This window comes from Lycorma delicatula, chromosome 1 (assembly GCF_047948215.1).
Source record: "Lycorma delicatula isolate Av1 chromosome 1, ASM4794821v1, whole genome shotgun sequence".
Taxonomy (NCBI): domain Eukaryota; kingdom Metazoa; phylum Arthropoda; class Insecta; order Hemiptera; family Fulgoridae; genus Lycorma; species Lycorma delicatula.
Genome location: NC_134455.1, coordinates 7,617,968 through 7,637,917, shown reverse-complemented (window position 1 = coordinate 7,637,917; position 19,950 = coordinate 7,617,968). Strand labels below are relative to the sequence as shown.

Genomic DNA, 19,950 nt, shown 5'->3' with positions numbered 1-19,950 from the left:
ATTAAACCTACTTACAGTTCTCATAAAATCTGTTCTATGCTGTTAAAAATAATGAAGTTTTAATACATTTGAAGATGGATGAAGAAATTTTTGTATATATAATTTTAGTATAAATTGCATTGGAATAATGAATTAATCATGGTATTACAATTTACTGTATTTTGCTACTAATACTTACTCTGTGTGCATAATTGTTTTTGTATTATTAATGACTAACAATTTAATATCGGTACTTTTTTATATTTATGTTGGGGAATTAACAACTTTAGATCAAAATAATGTTTTCTTCCTTTATAGTATTTGTTTCAATGTAAAAAAGAAGGCATTTTACAATTTGAACCTATGTATTTAATACACTGATTTTGATAATGCTTTTTCCAATTGCAGTGAAAGTTCCTTTGTGCAGGTCTTGTACTTCCTTTTTCTCCCATGAACTTAAACCAAGGATGAGGATAATTGTTGAATGTTCTTACAATAGAGAACTTGCACAAAAAGATTTAATAAATCAAATTTTATTTATTAATATTTAATAATAAAGAAAATTTGACTCATAAATATAAGGCTAGCTAAATAGGTTGTAGTCTAACATTGCCTGGAAGCTGGTCGTAAAATAAGTTAATTGAAAATCCATATTTTAAAAATTACCCTTGATAAATTAAATAACTGGGAAACTTACTTTATAAACAGTGATAAGACTTCATGGTTGAATAATGACGGCAACCAATATTTAATTGTTATACAATTTTTAATTTATTAAAAATTTTATTGTGTAAGTTGGCTAATCTTTATTGTCATGATCTTTTTCTCAACTACCTACAGGGAAAATAGGCAGATTTTCAAAGGTAGATAATGGTGAAGTAAGTTAAGTTTTTCCATTTATTTTTTTGTAAATTAGCTGATGTTCCTGTGAGTGAATTTCAATGGAAGATTTGAAAGTGAAACATATTTCTGAAAAATTTGTTCCTCATTGTTGATAGAAGATTGAAAAAAATTGTTTTTCCTAGTTTGAGGAAACAAGATGAAATGATTTATTTTTATTAAGGTTGTGATTGGAAGTAAAATTTGATGCTATAGTTACAAGTAGAAACAAAACAAACATAAAGCGAAATTCATAGAAGGCCAGGAAAATTTGATTCATGTTGATTTGTATTTTTGATGTTAATGGAATTGTGTACAAAATAAAATATTCCTCCTGGAAAAACTGTGAATCAACAGTTGTATTTGGAGATGTTGAAAAGGTTATGTGGTAGTGTGCAAATAAAACTGTTAAACTTAGAAGTAGTGGTGATTGGATTCTTCACTACATCCTTACTAATATCCAAGTATGCATATGTTTTGGCAAAAAAAAAGACAGTTCATGTTCCCTTCAATGTGCAATATGATTTTTTATGTTACTTTGTATGATAGGGAAATATTCTGCTTAATCAAGAAAGCAAAAAGAAAACACACTAGAAATGATGAGCAATAACATTGATGATTTCCAAACATTTTTGTTGCAGTAAGAATAATGTATTGAGTTAACAATAGATTGCACTATGGCAAGCTGAATAAAAACTAATCATTTTTATTTTGAGTATTTATAGTTTTCACATAATGTTATTAAAAGTAATAAAACAGTGTTTTAAAACATATTTATTTCATATGACATTGTTTATACATGAACTATTTATTATAATGGCAAAGAATGGAATATTTCTTCTTATAAGTTCTTATTGACAACTCTCATAATAATAGCTCGTTATAAAGAAATAATTATTGTTATTATGATTGGATATTAAATAAATACAAAATAACAATTACAAATTAAGTTGTAATATTCAAAATTAAAATTGTTTTCAAAACTCATATATCAATAGCAGTATATTAGCTTTCGTTCCTACATAAACTTTTTTTTTTGTTTTTTATCTTCTACTAATCTCCATAAAAGTATAATATAAAAAATTGTTTTTTACAATATAATTCTTCCATAATCTAAGTATCTCCCTCTATGAATCATGAGACCTTGCCATTGGAACTTGAGTGCTCAGTGATACAGAGTAGCTGGACTGCAGGTGCAACCATATCGGAGAGGTATCTGTTAAAAGTCAGAATAAGGAATGATTCCTGAAAGAGGGCAGCAGCTCTTTCAGTAGTTTTTAAGAGCGTAGGCAAGGATGACTTAAATGTCCATATCAACATCACTCAATCCTCTGAGTACTGCGCAGATGAAAGCAATGGGAAACTACAGGTGCTTTTTTTAAAAAAAATGTAGCTCTGCATTTTCATATAGCAATGATGGAGGCGCCTTCCTTGGTAAAATATTCAAGAGGTAAAACCAGTCCCCCGTTTGGATCTCCGGGTGGGGACTGCTAAGGAAGGGGTCACCAGAAAATTAAAAAATAACATTCTTCAAGTCAGAGCGTGGAATGTTAGAAGTCAAAAAAAGGTTGGTAGGTTAGAAAATTTAGGATAGGATAAATGTAGTAGGAATTAACAAGGTTTGGTGGGAAGAGGAAAACTACTTTTGGTCAGGTGATTTTCCTAATTAACTTAGCTTCAAATAATGGGCAGGCAGGAGTAGGTTTCATAATGAACAAGAAGATAGGGAGGAGAGTAGAGTATTTCAAAATGCATAGCAATAGAATCGTTGTAAAAGGATAAAATCGAAACCTAAATCGACAACGATTGTTAACATCTATATGTCTACCATGATGATGATGATGATGATGATGATGAGGTAGAGTGTGTGTACAAAGAAATTGACGAAGTAATTTAAAAGGAGATGAAAATTTATTAATAGTTGGAGATTGGAATGCAAACATTGGAAAAGAAAGGAAGGAAATATAGTGGGTGAATACGGGCTAGGGAAAAGGAATAAAAGAGGTGACCGACTTGAAAAGTATTGCACAAAATATAATTTAGTAATTGCCAACACCCAGTTTAAGAATCATAATAGAAGAATATACAACAGAAAAAGCCAGGCCGATACTGCAAGCTATCAGATAGATCAGATTAATAGTAGAAGGAAGATGAAGAAAAAACAAACCAACATACTTGGCATTTATAGACCTAGAAAAGGCATTCGATAACGTAGACTGGAATAAAATGTTCAGCATTTTAAAAAAATTAGGGTTCAAATACAGAGATAGAAGAACAATTGCTAACATTTACAGGAACCAAACAGTAACAGTAACAATTGAAGAACATAAGAAAGAAGCTGTAATAAGAAAGGGAGTCCGACAAGGATGTTTCCTATCCCCGTTACTTTTAAATCTTTACATAGAACTAGCAGTTAATGCTACTTCCAAAAATCCTTTGGAAGTATATATTTGGAGCGTCACCTTATATGGAAGTGAAACTTGAACGATCAGAGTACCTGAGAAGAAAAGATTACAAAGAACAGTTCAGATCCGGAGAAACAGTACAAGGTGAAAAGATAAAGATGCTATAATTTGCTGATGATATAGTAATACTAGCTGAGAGTAAAAAGGATTTAAAAGAAACAATGAACAGGGCATAGATGAAGTCCTATGCAAGAGGACTAATAAACAAGAACAAAACGAAAGTAATGAAATGTAGCAGAAATAATGAAGATTCACCACTGAATGTGAAAACAGGAAGAGAAAAGATTATGGAGGTAGAAGAATTTTTTGTTATTTGGGAAGTAGAATTACTAAAGATGGACGAGCAGGAGCGATATAAAATGCCGAATAGCACAGGTGAAATGAGCTATGAAACTATTTTATATAAATTGCTGTATATAAAACTTGAACGATCGGAGTACCTGTTAGAAGCTTTTGAGATTAGAAGTTTTTGAAATGTGGTGCTGTAGGAGAATGTTAAAAATCAGATGGGTGGGTAAAGTGACAAATTAAGAAAGAAGCATTTGGTAGTTAAAAGAAGAAACAGACTTTTAAGCCACATATTAAGGCATCCTGGAAGTTGCTTTAATATTAGAGGGTCAGGTAGAAGGAAAAAATTGGATGTAGGGGGTACCGAAAGGAAATGACTAGCACTAGGTAGGGAATCTTGGGGAGCTGCATCGAACCAGTCAAATGACATAGATCTAAATATACAGGTGGTCCATAAGTAACAGACCATACTTTATAACATGCCGTAACTTCTAGCAGTGTGGGCATGAAAAGAAGACAGATAATTTATTTGATTTGGATTTCAGTTGTGACGATACCAACACTTGAGCAGCCTATTCAGTACTGTGCCAGTTGCATCAAAGTGTGTGTTTAAACATGCATACTCTGGTCCGCATATGGCGATGAACTTCCTGTTCCTGCATGTTGTCGGTTACAAGCATAAAAAAAAGTTGCACTTTTATGTTAATGGGGATTCAAACTGTGGTCTACTACTTATGGGCCACTCTGTAATTTAAATGTGTATGTTTCACACACTTTCTAAATTGAATTTATCACATGTTTTGTGTATAAAAATCATATAACAGTTAATATCTATAAAAATCATATAACATTTAATATCTATAAAAGTCACATTCTGTTGGTATTATTTTGTGATTTATCATGGAATTCACATACTGCCAGTGCAGTACATTTAGTCATTTGCATCTATGGCTCTTTGCCATAGATTGATTTCTCCTTTTCCTGCTGTGATGTGAATATTAAATGCTTTTTAAGCATTCTCTGATGTATTTCTATTTCTGCTCAATTTTCAAAAAAGTATTGTCAGTAGTAGTGACTGAATTGCATTTTAGTTCATTCATTACTTTGTATGATTAAAATATTTGAATGTATTTGTTTTATTTTCTATTGTAAATTTAAGAACAGTTTTTTCTTGGTATATTTTCTATAAAAATCATTAATAAAATTTTAAAATGATTTTTATAGTCTGAAACATTTCGGGATTCTTTTACTTGTAAACAATAGTCTTGTCTCAATTGAATGATATAACTGTTACCTCAGTAGCAATCATCCATCTGGTTGTTCACCTTATGGAAAAAATATATTTTATATACTGTAGTCATAGTTGATAGTAGTCACATATAATGTGAAACTAACTAGCCTAAAAATATAAAGTACAAATAAATATACAAAAATGTAAGTAGCCCTCGAATTACAATTTCAGCTTATTATTTTGCTCCCAGTTTAAATTAAACTGAGGTGTAATTGTAAAAATGATTCATGGAAAGAAAATATGCAGTTTCTGGACATATTTAAAGATGAGTATGAATGGATGGAGATACATTCATGTAAAACTGTCAGAGCCAAATCCAATTATAGAAGCAATGCTTCTACATCTAATGTAACACAAGAAGAATCAGGTGAAGAGATTTGCAAAGAAATTCTAGTGGTAAGAACAAATATGATTTTACAAACTCTCCAGTAATATTTCCTATTGACAGCTGGAGATTTTCATAGATATAGATATGAGAGATTATTAATGAATTCCTAACAAAGGCACCAGACAATACACAAGGTAAATTAAAAAAAAAATAGCTGCAATATATTATCCTGTTTACGTTTTTAATAATTTACAGCCAACAATTACAACTTTACATTAATTCAACTTTTGGATTTGTCTGTTTGTTAATGTGTGATAAATTCCAAATTCTGACTTCCCATTTTGGTTATTTTTCTGATTTTTATTGTTATCTAAAATTGTTGAAGTGTAAAAATCTTTACTTAAAATTTGTTTAATTTAGATTAAACAAAAAAAATCTAATCTTAAAATTAGATTAATTTTAAACTGAGTTTTTATGAGTTTTTCCCTGCTTATGTTTTTAAACAAAATATATAAGGATTTCTTTAATCACGTAATATTTAAGAAAGCAGTGTACTAATTTAACAAGAAAATTAGTTCAATTTCTTTGTTGAAAGTTAATAGATCTATTTATTTTAGATTTACTTTAATTTTATACTAGTGTTAATATGTTTTTTCTCCCAGTATTTATGTTGTTTCAGTAACTTGATTTTTTAAATTTGTTTTCAGTATTTTACATCCAAAATGGTTCAGCTAGCAGATTTATTTTCTGTACCTGAAATGAGTTTATTGTGTAATGTTGCTGAATATTTTGAACAACATCACATTGATTATCATCCTGAAATTTTATTCAGGGATGTCAAGGTAAAAATTATTTTAAGTCGAATATTTTATCATATCATTCATTTGAAGTACTAATTTTTAAAGCTATAGTATGTGGTAATTGTAGGATTGATATTAAAAGAAGGTTCTGGGTTCAAATCCCAGAAAATTTGTATTTTTCACTTATCATAGAATTCATTTCCCATGATCATCTTTTTAATTGTAACTGTGGTAATACCTGTGCTTAATTGAATAACAATAAAAAAGTTTATAAATACAGTTTATAAAGTTTATAATACAGAGCGTTTTCCGTATTTATATATATATATATATATATATATATATATATATATATATATATATATATATATATATATAAAAATATTTTCATTTTTACTTCCTTGTACGAAGTAAAGGAATTATTGTGATTTCAATAGAAATAGCTATTTTGACCATCCCTGAATCCATTTTGATCCGTTTTGACTAGTTTTGACATGACATATGTTTGTATATGTGTATGTCTCTCACATAACTCAAAAACGATTAGCTATAGGATGTTGAAATTTTTGATTTAGGACTTGTAACATCTATTAGTTGTGCACCTCTCCTTTTGATTGCAATCGACTGAACCAAAAGTGTCCTGAAAAGCCCAAAATTGAACTATTTCTTAACTGCAGTAATAAGCCCTCATTAATAGCTTTTCAACAATATATCATAAGTGGTACTGATTTTCATTGGTTCCAGAGTTATAGCCAAATAAAATTTTAATTTAAAAAAAAAATAAAACAAACAAAAAATCTTAGACCTTAGGGGAAAGCACACATCGGTTCAAATCAAACTTATTTTAATTTTAATTTTTAATTTTTTTTTTAAATTTAAATATATTGATTTATTAATAATTTTAACCTCATTGTAAATTTTTTTTACGATGAATAATAGTTCAATAATAATAAAAAATAAATAAAACATGAAAAAATAGAAATTTTTATGAAAAAAAATTTTATGACTTTTCTTTCATTTGAAAAAAATGAAAGAGGTTTAAATTTGTCCACTATTCATTTGTAAAATTGACTTGTTTTTTACAAACAAATGTGTTTATTTTCTTGTTACTAGGGAGTTATCTTAGTATTAGTCTAGTCTTTACATTATGTTGTAATATGATGTGTGAATCTGTTTGCTTCATTTTTGCTTTAATTTAATGTTACAACATTTTCAAAATTTGTTTTGGTTTTTTGGTTTGCATAGTTTTATGTTCTCATGGTATAAACTGTTTGGCATTCTATTCTTTGTGTTTCTTGAGCAAGATGTTAATATGATTGGCATTATTTATTGGGAAGTCAAACTTAATTATTCTGCCTAAACTGTAGAATTCATCATTATCTACATAATTCGTTCAGAGTTTTTATTTTTTTTTACTTTTTCATTACTTAATTTATATTTTTTCCTTCATAGTCCATACTCCATTTGCAGATTGTTAATTACTGATTGATTAATCATTTCTTTTTCAAGACTACGTGCCTGAAAATATAATCCTTTACAATTTTTGTGTTTGATCATTATGTTGTTGGAACAGCGAAAAATCTTACCTTAATAATTTCTTTTCCCACTTATTTAAAGTAACAGCTTTTTGCTGTTTTAATTTAGTTGCATCTTGATCCAGCTGTAGCCAAACATTCTCTATCTCAAACTATGTATTTCTTTCTTTGGAATTTCAACAATTTTAACACAGTTTTAACAAGGTAAATAATATAAATGAATCAAACATTGCTTTCACTTTACAGCAGCCTGGTGTACATTTAGGCTAGTGAAATAAAAATCATGTCAGGACCATCTTTGATGTCAGCAAAATATTTTAGTGCCAGCATCTCATACCCATACAACAGTATAGGATCCATTCATTGAATCAAAGTGCCTCCATATAGGATACCAAACATCAGTTTTAACCAAGATGGTCTGATGCATAACATTAGCAGCAATAAATTTCTTAAACATAATTAATAAACTTTCATTTAATCCATAAGCAAAAATTCAAGCAAATTTAAAGTAAAACCAAATGAGTTATCAGAAAATTCATAATAATAGTTTGATTAAAAACAAAAATTTATACAACAAAAATAAAAACTTTATAATCAGGTAAAGCACATAAAGCCACTGAAATAAAGAAAAGTACTGAGTAAGCAACGAAAAAATGTCAAGAGCATAATTGTAAATTCTATATGGGAAAGGCAAACAGAAAATTTAAAACCTGCATTGAGAAACATTTACTGCCATATAAATACAATAAACAAAATTTTAATTATTATTATAATTAAGATGTATTTTCAAGTCAAGAAAGCATGTTACATTTAAAAATCATTTATATATGAGTATTATGTCTGGGTTAGGGAAATAATAGATTCTAATTATTCAGAATTCATAATTTATATTTTAAAATATCATTAAATATTGTATTAAAATAATACTTTTATTATCTACCATTAATTTGTGGTAGGAACAGATATTTATTTTATTCCAGTGGCCGAGATAGTAAACATCTATCTACAATTTTGATAACTTTTGAATTTATTATAAAAAATAATCATTATGCAAAAATGGTGATTTACTAAGAAAGAAAAAATGATGAAGTGAAAAAAATTATAAATTAATTTCAATAAAATAATGTAATAACAATATATTGGTTGTAATTCATTATGTTGGCTCATTCACCTTATAGTATAGTCATTTACTTTTTATTTTTGTTGGATTTTTCATACTTCATATTTTTTTTATCTTCTATTTTATCTCCTGTTCCTCTCGCACATATTTTCTTTGTATAATTAATGATCATTTGCTTATTTTTTTTTTTTTTTTGTAGAATTCAGTTGGTGCTAGTCATCCAGTTATGCATAGAGAACTACAGAAAGATATACCTCATTATTTGTCAAAAAATGCAGAAATAAGAGTATTTTTTGAAAGATTAGTTAATGCAAAGAAAAAACTATTTCTTGTCACTAATAGTCCATATAATTTTGTGTAAGTATTTCCATTTTGATTTCACAAAATTCGTGTACTATTCTGTGATAGACTTGCAAGGGAAAGTGAGGAGTTAAAAGATTTCCAAGTGCCTTCATTTTTAAGCTCAATAATCTATGCATGTCGGCATGCCAATTCCATCATAATGCAGGTGTTATAGAGCCCTACAAATTATCCTTGCACTCTTATAACCAAAAAATGTACATCACTAATTTCAGAGAAAGCACTCTGATTATTGCTACTTGTGCCTCCAATGCTTTACATGCAATTGTAAGAAAGATTGTGACAGATTGTGTTAAGCAATAAAATGCTAATAATGTTCCCCTTTCTGTGAGAAGCAATGCATTACAAACATATTTTCTCCGGTTAGTAGGTAAAAAAATACTGATAACAGTGGTAATTAACAAGAAGCTTTCAAAGATTAGAAAATTTTTAAAAAAGTTTTAAATTTTTAGTTTTACTTCATTGCTAATTGTCTTAAAAAAATGTTGCCGAAGAATTATTTTATATCTTTCATTAGGACAATGCAATCTTTTAATATTGATATAAGATGTTGGCATAGTCAAAGCTATTATTTGCTTTTAATACAATGTGCCAGTTGAACAGTTAAGTATGTGATATAAAGCAAAACTGCAATTGTAGTTTGTTTCACCTCTATTTTATCAATGGCATTAATGTGAGTTTATATTTGAGGTGTGATCAAAAAGTATCCAACCGTATTTAGGTAGATTTCATAAGAGAGTTACCTAAGACCCTCAGACCCCAAAACCGCCTTGGTCATGCCATTAAAGGATGACTGACGCCGACCTGTCAGTGCGGGGCTCTGGGGGCCACCACTGCAATGCTGTAATGGGGACCCAACTGCCGCTGAGGAGAAGCCTGGTCTGATTTCAATGAATGAGCCAATGAACTCCCCAACTTCACTGGAGACAGCTTCTGGACCCAACGGCTCTTCTCAGAGCTAACGCAAAAAATGGCCCTTTTCAGGGCCACCACAAGGTTATGAATTACGAGCTGTCAAAGTCATTTGCTGACTTCTCAGGACTATCATAAGGTTATTAATTACCAGCCGTTGAAGCCAATCGACAACAGCAACAGTCCTTCTCAGGGCTACTACAAGGTTATTAAGTAGCATGTGCCGTTGAAGCCATATATATATATATATATATTTCACTTTCTTATGGACTCTATAACTGCTATACTGCAATAATTTTGCTCTTTTTTTTTTTTTTTTTTTTTTTGTCTTCAGTCATTTGACTGGTTTGATGCAGCTCTCCAAGATTCCCTATCTAGTGCTAGTCGTTTCATTTCAGTATACCCTCTACATCCTACATCCCCAACAATTTGTTTTACATACTCCAAACGTGGCCTGCCTACACAATTTTTCCCTTCTATCTGTCCTTCCAGTATTAAAGCGACTATTCCAGGATGCCTTAGTATGTGGCCTATAAGTCTGTCTCTTCTTTTAACTATATTTTTCCAAATGCTTCTTTCTTCATCTATTTGCCGCAATACCTCTTCATTTGTCACTTTATCCACCCATCTGATTTTTAACATTCTCCTATAGCACCACATTTCAAAAGCTTCTAATCTTTTCTTCTCAGATACTCCGATTGTCCAAGTTTCACTTCCATATAAAGCGACACTCCAAACATACACTTTCAAAAATCTTTTCCTGAGATTTAAATTAATTTTTGATGTAAACAAATTATATTTCTTACTGAAGGCTCGTTTAGCTTGTGCTATTCGGCATTTTATATCGCTCCTGCTTCATCCATCTTTAGTAATTTTACTTCCCAAATAACAAAATTCTTCTACCTCCATAATCTTTTCTCCTCCTATTTTCACATTCAGTGGTCCATCTTTGTTATTTCTACTACATTTCATTACTTTTGTTTTGTTCTTGTTTATTTTCATGCGATAGTTCTTGCGTAGGACTTCATCTATGCCGTTCATTGTTTCTTCTAAATCCTTTTTACTCTCGGCTAGAATTACTATATCATCAGCAAATCGTAGCATCTTTATCTTTTCACCTTGTACTGTTACTCCGAATCTAAATTGTTCTTTAACATCATTAACTGCTAGTTCCATGTAAAGATTAAAAAGTAACGGAGATAGGGAACATCCTTGTCGGACTCCCTTTCTTATTAGGGCTTCTTTCTTATGTTCTTCAATTGTTATTGTTGCTGTTTGGTTCCTGTACATGTTAGCAATTGTTCTTCTATCTCTGTATTTGAACCCTAATTTTTTTAAAATTCTGAACATTTTATTCCAATCTACGTTATCGAAAGCCTTTTCTAGGTCTATAAACGCCAAGTATGTTGGTTTGTTTTTCTTTAATCTTCCTTCTACTATTGATCTGAGGCCTAAAATTGCTTCCCTTGTCCCTATACTTTTCCTGAAACCAAATTGGTCTTCTCCTAACACTTCTTCCACTCTCCTCTCAATTCTTCTGTATAAAATTCTAGTTAAGATTTTTGATGCATGACTAGTTAAACTAATTGTTCTATATTCTTCACATTTATCTGCCCCTGCTTTCTTTGGTATCATAACTATAACACTTTTTTTGAAGTCTGACGGAAATTCCCCTTTTTCATAAATATTACACACCAGTTTGTATAATCTATCAATCGCTTCCTCACCTGCACTGCGCAGTAATTCTACAGGTATTCCGTCTGTTCCAGGAGCCTTTCTACCATTTAAATCTTTTAATGCTCTCTTAAATTCAGATCTCAGTATTGTTTCCCCCATTTCATCCTCCTCAACTTCCTCTTCTTCCCCTATAACACCATTTTCTAATTCATTTCCTCCGTATAACTCTTCAATATATTCCACCCATCTATCGACTTTACCTTTCATATTATATATTGGTGTACCATCTTTGTTTAACACATTATTAGATTTTAATTTATGTACCCCAAAATTTTCCTTAACTTTCCTGTATGCTCCGTCTATTTTACCAATGTTCATTTCTCTTTCCACTTCTGAACACTTTTCTTTAATCCACTCTTCTTTCGCCAGTTTGCACTTCCTATTTATAGCATTTCTTAATTGCCGATAGTTCCTTTTACTTTCTACATCATTAGCATTCTTATATTTTCTACGTTCATCCATCAGCTGCAATATATCGTCTGAAACCCAAGGTTTTCTACCGGTTCTCTTTATTCCGCCTAAGTTTGCTTCTGCTGATTTAAGAATTTCCTTTTTAACATTCTCCCATTCTTCTTCTACATTTTCTACCTTATCTTTTTTACTCAGACCTCTTGCGATGTCCTCCTCAAAAATCTTCTTTACCTCCTCTTCCTCAAGCTTCTCTAAATTCCACCGATTCATCTGACAACTTTTCTTCAGGTTTTTAAACCCCAATCTACATTTCATTATCACCAAATTATGGTCGCTATCAATGTCTGCTCCAGGGTAAGTTTTGCAGTCAACGAGTTGATTTCTAAATCTTTGCTTAACCATGATATAATCTATCTGATACCTTGCTGTATCGCCTGGCTTTTACCAAGTGTATATTCTTCTATTATGATTTTTAAATTGGGTGTTGGCAATTACTAAATTATACTTTGTGCAAAACTCTATAAGTCGGTCCCCTCTTTCATTCCTTTTGCCCAGCCCGTATTCACCCACTATATTTCCTTCCTTGCCTTTTCCAATGCTTGCATTCCAATCTCCAACTATTATTAAATTTTCATCTCCTTTTACGTGTTTAATTGCTTCATCAATCTCTTCGTATACACACTCTACCTCATCATCATCATGGGCGCTTGTAGGCATATAAACGTTAACAATCGTTGTCGGTTTAGGTTTTGATTTTATCCTTATTACAATGATTCTATCGCTATGCGTTTTGAAATACTCCACTCTCCTCCCTATCTTCTTGTTCATCACAAAACCTACTCCTGCCTGCCCATTATTTGACGCTGAGTTAATTACTCTAAAATCACCTGACCAAAAGTCGCCTTCCTCTTCCCACCGAACCTCACTAATTCCTACTATATCCACATTCACCCTATCCATTTCCCTTTTTAAATTTTCTAGCCTACCAACCTTTTTTAAGCTTCTAACATTCCACGCTCCGACTCGTAGAATTTTATTTTTTAATTTTCTGGTGACCCCTTCCTTAGTAGTCCCCACCCGGAGATCCGAACGGGGGACTATTTTACCTCCGGAATATTTTACCAAGGAAGGCGCCTCCATTATTGCTATGTGAAAATGCAGAGAGCCACATTTTCTTGGAAAAAAAGCAGCTGTAGTTTTCCATTGCTTTCAGCTGCGCAGTACTCAGAGGACTGAGTGATGTTGATACGGCCGTTTAAGTCATTGTGACTCACGCCCCTAACAACTACTGAAAGAGCTGCTGCCCTCTTTCAGGAATCATTCCTTAGTCTGGCTCTCAACAGATACCTCTCCGATATGGTTGCACCTTCGGTCCAGCTACTCTGTATCCCTGAGCACTCAAGCCCCCTCACCAACGGCAAGGTCTCATGATTCATAGAGGAGGTAATTTTGCTCTAATTACTTTTAAATTGCTGCTTAAAAATAACTCGTCTGTCCCAAAATTTCGGTCGAGTTTGTAACGGCCAACATTGGTCCATGGAAATGGGGGGCTTTTTCGAAAAAAAAGTATCGTTATAACTTTCTTATTAAGTAAAATATTGAATTCGTTTGAAGTTCCCACTATTATTTGGATAAGGGCCTAAAGCTTATCTAAGCAAAGTTTTTTGATATCACTAACCATTGGCCCAAGAAGTGGAAAAAATGGGGTTTGAAGACAAAAAAATTATACCTTCCTTAATAGGCACAGTATCAGATCAGTTTAAAGTGATCATTAGTCCTCTAAACATTACATAAAACTTTTGTCTGAAACAAGTTTTGACATGACCAACCCTTACGGCAAGAGATGACCAATTGTAAGAAGATGTGAAACTTTTTTCACATTCAACTATTGCCATATTGAGTAAATTTGAAGTTTTTCTTAACTTTAAGGTGGAAATCTTTTTTATTCCCTACTTAGCACCGGTGAAATCTACCTGTGCCTTTCGGCAAGTCAAAAGGGATTTTTATTAACTATTTGTAGCATGAAAGGAGGACTGTTGGGGAATGTGACCTTGATTCATATTGATTGTGTATAATTTACTATTTTTCCTGCCATTGCAGAAAAATACTGCTTAGCATCCATGAAAGTAAAATATTTAAATAGTCCTTGTCAAGTTTTCATTGCCATTCAAAATGACAAGAGCAGGTTGAGCAGAGAATCTGCATTAAATTTTGTTAGAAACTAGATGACACGCAAGTAGAGACAGTAAGGAAGAATCAGACAGCTTTTGGTGATCAAGGTATGGGTGTTTAAGATGGGTGTTTAAATTTAAGATTGGGCATCGCCATTTTCAGAATGGCCAAATGTCTGTCTAAAGTGACAAGCGCTCTGGTAGACCTTCCATCTGCATCTATGGGGTTGGTGTAGTAGTGAACACGTCTTTGCAAAACAGCTGATTTTGAAGTCGAGTTTTTCCAATATTCAAATCCTAGTAATGGCCATTACTTTTATATGGATTTGAATACTAGATCGTGGATACTGGTGTTTTTTGGTGATTGGGTTTCAATTAACCACACATTTCAGTAATGTCGACCTGAGACTGTACAAGACTATACTTCACTTACACTCATACATATCATCCTCATTCATCCCCATTCATCCTCTGAAGTAATACCTGACAATGATTCCCAGAGGCTAAACAGGAAAAATAAATACCTTCGATCTGCAAAAAACAAAAAAAATAAAGTGAGTTCAACAGATAGAATGATCAACAAATAACAATTGGAAAACTTAAAGATGAATTTTGACTCTGTGCAATCTATTTTAACAGAAGATCTCAGGAAGTGGCATGTAGCAAAAACATTTGTCTCAAATTTCTCACTCGTGAACAAGTCATGCTGCAATATGCTAATAGTGATGCTGATGTTATGAAAAAAATAACCGAAGATAAAACATGGGTGTATGACTATGACCTTGAGACAAAGGCACAGACATCTTACTGGAAAACTCAAAGGTTTCCATGGCAAAAGAAAACCAGGCAATCGTGAAGGTCATGCTGATAGACCTAGAATATGCTCCTCAAAGACAAACTGTTAATAAAGAGGTACTGTTTGATGCAAGAGAATCACAGCTTTGGGAAAATGGTGCTTAGAAAATTCATCATGACAACATTGCAGCCCATGCATCACAACTTATCCAGAGATTCTTGGCAAAACAGGATTGAATAACTTCAGCAGGCTCCTTGCCAGACTCCCTCAATTTTTTACTCTTTTCCTAAAAAGCTATCTTTGCTTTTAAAATTTCACTTAAGGAAAGAAATTTGAAGATAGAGAAGGGATCAAAAGAAATGTGACAAAAGAGAGCTTATGATGCTAACTAAAAATGACTTTAATGCATCTAAAATTGAAACATTGCTGGGATAAATGTGTTACATTTTAAGGAGAAAAGTAATTGAACTAAACAGGTTAAGAATTTTTGTTTTCATGAGCCAAGATTATACACCTTTTGACTACACCTTGTATGTTGCTACAGTTATTTCATCAGCAGTGACAATTGATATTAGTATGTGAGTAGATAAAAGTACTCAAATGTGACAAACTACTAAAAATTAAGGTGATAATATGTAATAATCTTTTTGTATTGCTGATAGTATATAATTTGAGGTATTTTGTTTCTATCACAGCACAGAACATAGAAAAGATTAACTTCAAAACTTAATGCATTAATGGTTCTTCATTCAGCTGAAGAAATAGTTTTAAGCAAAGATACAAAGTACATAGTCTCTTTATTCCTCATTATTTATAGACTTAAAATAAAATGTTCAAATTGCATTTTACATTTACTGCCAGCAGAAAAAGATGTCAGAAACACATGAAATAAACACTTCTAGTCATCAAGTTGTCTAAAGTAGCAAAGATTGAAAAGTTCAAGGAATTACCTGAAAGGCAGACAAACGTCTTTAGAGAGAATAGTGCATATATTAAAGTTAGGAATAATTTCCCTTCTAGAAGAAAAGACACTGGAGCGCACAAAAGAAAAGTCAGAGCTTCAGATAGGCTACTTACCACAGTTACCACAGTAAAACCATGAGGAAATGCGGTCACTACATTCCTTTGCAATAAAGGAGAAATTCTTGAATTAGTAAAAGATTTTAAATATTTGGGTAATGATCTGACAGATGCAAGGAAAACTCATTTTTGGTAGAGAGGTAGGAAGAAGAGCAGAGAATACAAGAAATGTTTTCTGTATAAGAAAACTAGTGTAAATTGAGGGATGTGCCTAGTGAAAAATGTTATGAATGATGTGCTTCATGCCGATTATTCCCATATGGTTCAGAAGTATGGGTTACCGGAAAGAAGTTAAGGAGGGAAAAGTACAGGAGGGAAGTTAAATACCAACTGTAGGAAAGAGATTTATTTTTTATAAGTATCATAAGCAAAACAAACAGGTATGTAACAAATGTAAAAGTAAGGATTCTTATAAATATAGAATCTGTGTTGGAGAGACTACATAGAGCAAGACTAAGTTTAAGATCGAATGAGGATCAATAAAAACACTAAAAATTATCACCTACTCTATTTAACTCTATTTAATGGTGGCTTAAAAGCCTGTAGGCACAGGAAATTAAATTACTTATGATTGCACTTGTGAAGCTTTGCAAAAGAGTTAAAAATACCTAATCTTGCGAGGTGATGTTTTAAAGCAGTACTGAAACACGAAATCCTACAAGTACACATCCTACAAAATGCAACATAGATAAAATTGAAGGAAATAATCTTAGCATTAATTTGTGATATTGTTTGAAGATTTATGCAGTAAACTTCTACATTTTATTAAAAGTTCAGCCCCACCATTGAGGTAACTCTATGAGAAAACATATAACTAGAGCCTGACATCAATAATACTCATAACACATGCTCTTTATCTACTTATAGTTGTTTAAAATTAGATTCCTCTAAAGAAGAGGAATTAACCTTCACAACTATGTTTTATGTCTACGTAGATAAAAACATTTATTGTTATTATATTCTAAATCGGTGATACATGTAACAGTTTATAAACATGAATACATGGTGATAACGTAAGATCATTTTATGTCAACAGAGCCGCCTATAAACCTTAAAATGAGATAAGAGTAATACAAACCTTTGTTGTTTTTGTAGCATGTATTAGTTAGAAATTGCATGTAAACATGATTATAAATATTCTTTGTTATGCAAGTGAAATATAAGGCGGGTTATTGGTGGAATAGTTTACTTCTGTTTTTAACAGATATGTTAATAAAATTTTATGAAACAAATTCATTTTATATTTTTTTTTTATTGCAGTAACAAAGGTATGCAGTGGATTGTTGGTCCTGATTGGGAAATATTCTTTGATGTTATTATTGTTCAAGCTCGTAAACCGATGTTCTTTACTGATGAATCACGACCTATTAGACTTTATGACAAAAGAAGTGAAACTCAGTTATGGGATAGAGTTACCAGACTGGAGAAAGGAAACATTTATTTTGAGGTAAGACTGAAGCAACACATAATTATTTCTTTAACTTTGTAGTTGAAAACCATCTCTCTAAGGAAGATTAATGTAAGTGAATTTGTTAGTCTTATTTCAAGGCTGCTGCTGTAGTATTATTACCTGAACTTGTTATTGATGGTGAATAAGACAGATAATCAGTTCTTCTCCTTGTAATTACTTCATACAAAATCAAATTATAAATTTAAAAATTATGAAATTATTCAGAAGAAAACTTCTCTGTGAACTATTATTCTGTAACAAACCATTCTAAAATATAATTTTTTTAATTAAATCTTTTGAGGAATCATTTAAATAACATGAAAGCCTGTTTGTATTCTTAGAAAAAATATGTTTATACATTTTTTATTATGCAAATAACTTAATTCATTAAAATAATTGTAGAAAGTGAGGTGAAAAATAAAATAAAATAATTGAAAAATATGAGGTGCAGTTCAAAAGTAATGGCCAATGAGTTATCAACAGCGATTGGCAACACAGATTGGTTTACGCATACACAGTAGCTTTAAATTGTCTGTTGGGCATGTAACTACTACATTATGCCATCAATTCATTGTTGTTTGCCTTTGTGAGACACTATTAAAATGAATGCAATAAAAACAAATCCTGCCAGTTGTGAAGTTTGACCAGCAATTCGATTTTTAAATGCAAGAGGACCATAATGCGGCTGAAATTCACCATCAATTGTAAGAAACATATGGGCCTCTCGCAATGAATGGAGGAAAAGTGCAGCCATGTTGTTCAGATGGTCATGATGAACAAAGAAGTTTCAGGCCTAGTTTCTGGACTGATATCTCATTGAACATGTGAATGCAAAAGTGAGAGAAACCATTGCTTTACGAAAAGCAGTCTTTCTTTAAAATTCTCAAAAGTTTCAAAGATAACTTTGTTGAGAGTCAAGACTGAAATTGTAAGATTTTATTAATGTTAGTTTTATGCTTTATTTCTCCTTTTTAATTTTTATTTTTAACCTAGTTTTAATTATATAATTAATGTTAGTTTTAAGTTTTACTTAATTTTGTTATTTTAGTTTTTAACCTAGTTTTAAGTTTTATATTAGACCATTTATAGTTTTTAGTTATCCAAGAATGGGCCCTTTACACCCATCTTGGACTTTGTAAAATTCTTTTAATCTTGATTTTATATTAGCTTTTACCTGTGATATTAGTTGTAAGTTTTATTCTCCATTTAGAATAGTTTTAAATCCTTTTATTTTTTATAAATATAAAAGATTCCGGGCGATGATAACGCGCAAGCGTTTTTCGCCCTAAAAAAAAAAAAAAAAAAAAAAAAAAAAAAAGACTGAAATTCTAGGCTATCATAAACTATGTGCATGGTTGGTGCCAAATATGTTGACAAGTGGTCACAAAGTTCACAGAATGACATCTGCATGTGTTTTTCTTGACCGTTTTAACCACAAGGGAGACATTTTTTCCATATTGTCACTGGTAATGAATAGTCAATACTGAGATGAGACAACAATCCATGCAGTGGTGTCATTCCAGTTCACTTAAACTGTAAAAATTCAAACAAACCAGTCTCGAAGGAAAATCTTGGCAACTGTATTCTGGGACCAAAAAGTTGTGCTTTTTACTGATTTTATAGAATATGGAACATATATTACATCACAAGTCTGTTGTGAAACACGTTCTAAACTGCATCATGCCATTGAAAACTGACTGACAGGGAATGCTGATATCAGGAATTGTTCTTCACAATAATACACATCCACATACAGCTGCATGCACAACAGAAACAACTCAAAAGTTCAAACGAGAGATTTTCTATCATCCCCCTTACAGTCCTGATCTCGTGCCCAGTGATTACCTTTTCTTCCTATTATTATTATAGTTTTCATCCATTTTAACCATATTTTTCTAATATTTTAATATCCAAGAAAAAGGCTCTTGGTTTTATTTTAACCCGGGCAATGATAATTCAAAAATGTTTTTTGCCCCCCAAAAAAAAACTTATTTCTTACTCATCAAAAACTGGCTTGCATCCCCAATGATTTGAGGGAAGTGAGGAGTTGAAAATTTCGTTGCAGAAGTAGCTAAAATCCTAGGCAGTAGAATTTTATACAGTGGGTTTGAAAAAGCATGTTTCACGATACCAGAAGTGTTTGAAACAAAATTGTGATTATGTAGAAAAATAAAATAAAGTATTAAGTATTTGAAACCATTTTTCATTTTTTCAACTTTTCTCATTTTGTTACTGATCAGCCCTTACTTTTGAACCACACCTTGTATATCAAATGCAGCCCTTACCTTATCTTATGAAATTTCAAATCATTTCCACATTATTTCACTGATGATAAGACTAAAAACAAT

At 31.5% G+C, this 19,950-nt stretch overlaps 1 protein-coding gene across 2 annotated transcripts in view; it reads left to right on the top strand.

The window, feature by feature from the left end:
• The window catches only part of Nt5c (5' nucleotidase C), a 111,453-nt gene that overhangs the window by 71,077 nt on the left and 20,426 nt on the right, over positions 1 to 19,950 (top strand). For both annotated transcript variants that reach the window (XM_075363140.1, XM_075363048.1), the window contains 3 exons: positions 5,938 to 6,072; positions 8,885 to 9,042; positions 17,413 to 17,599. In XM_075363140.1, coding sequence (XP_075219255.1) covers positions 5,938 to 6,072; positions 8,885 to 9,042; positions 17,413 to 17,599 — 480 coding nt within the window. The remainder of the gene's footprint in view (positions 1 to 5,937; positions 6,073 to 8,884; positions 9,043 to 17,412; positions 17,600 to 19,950) is intronic.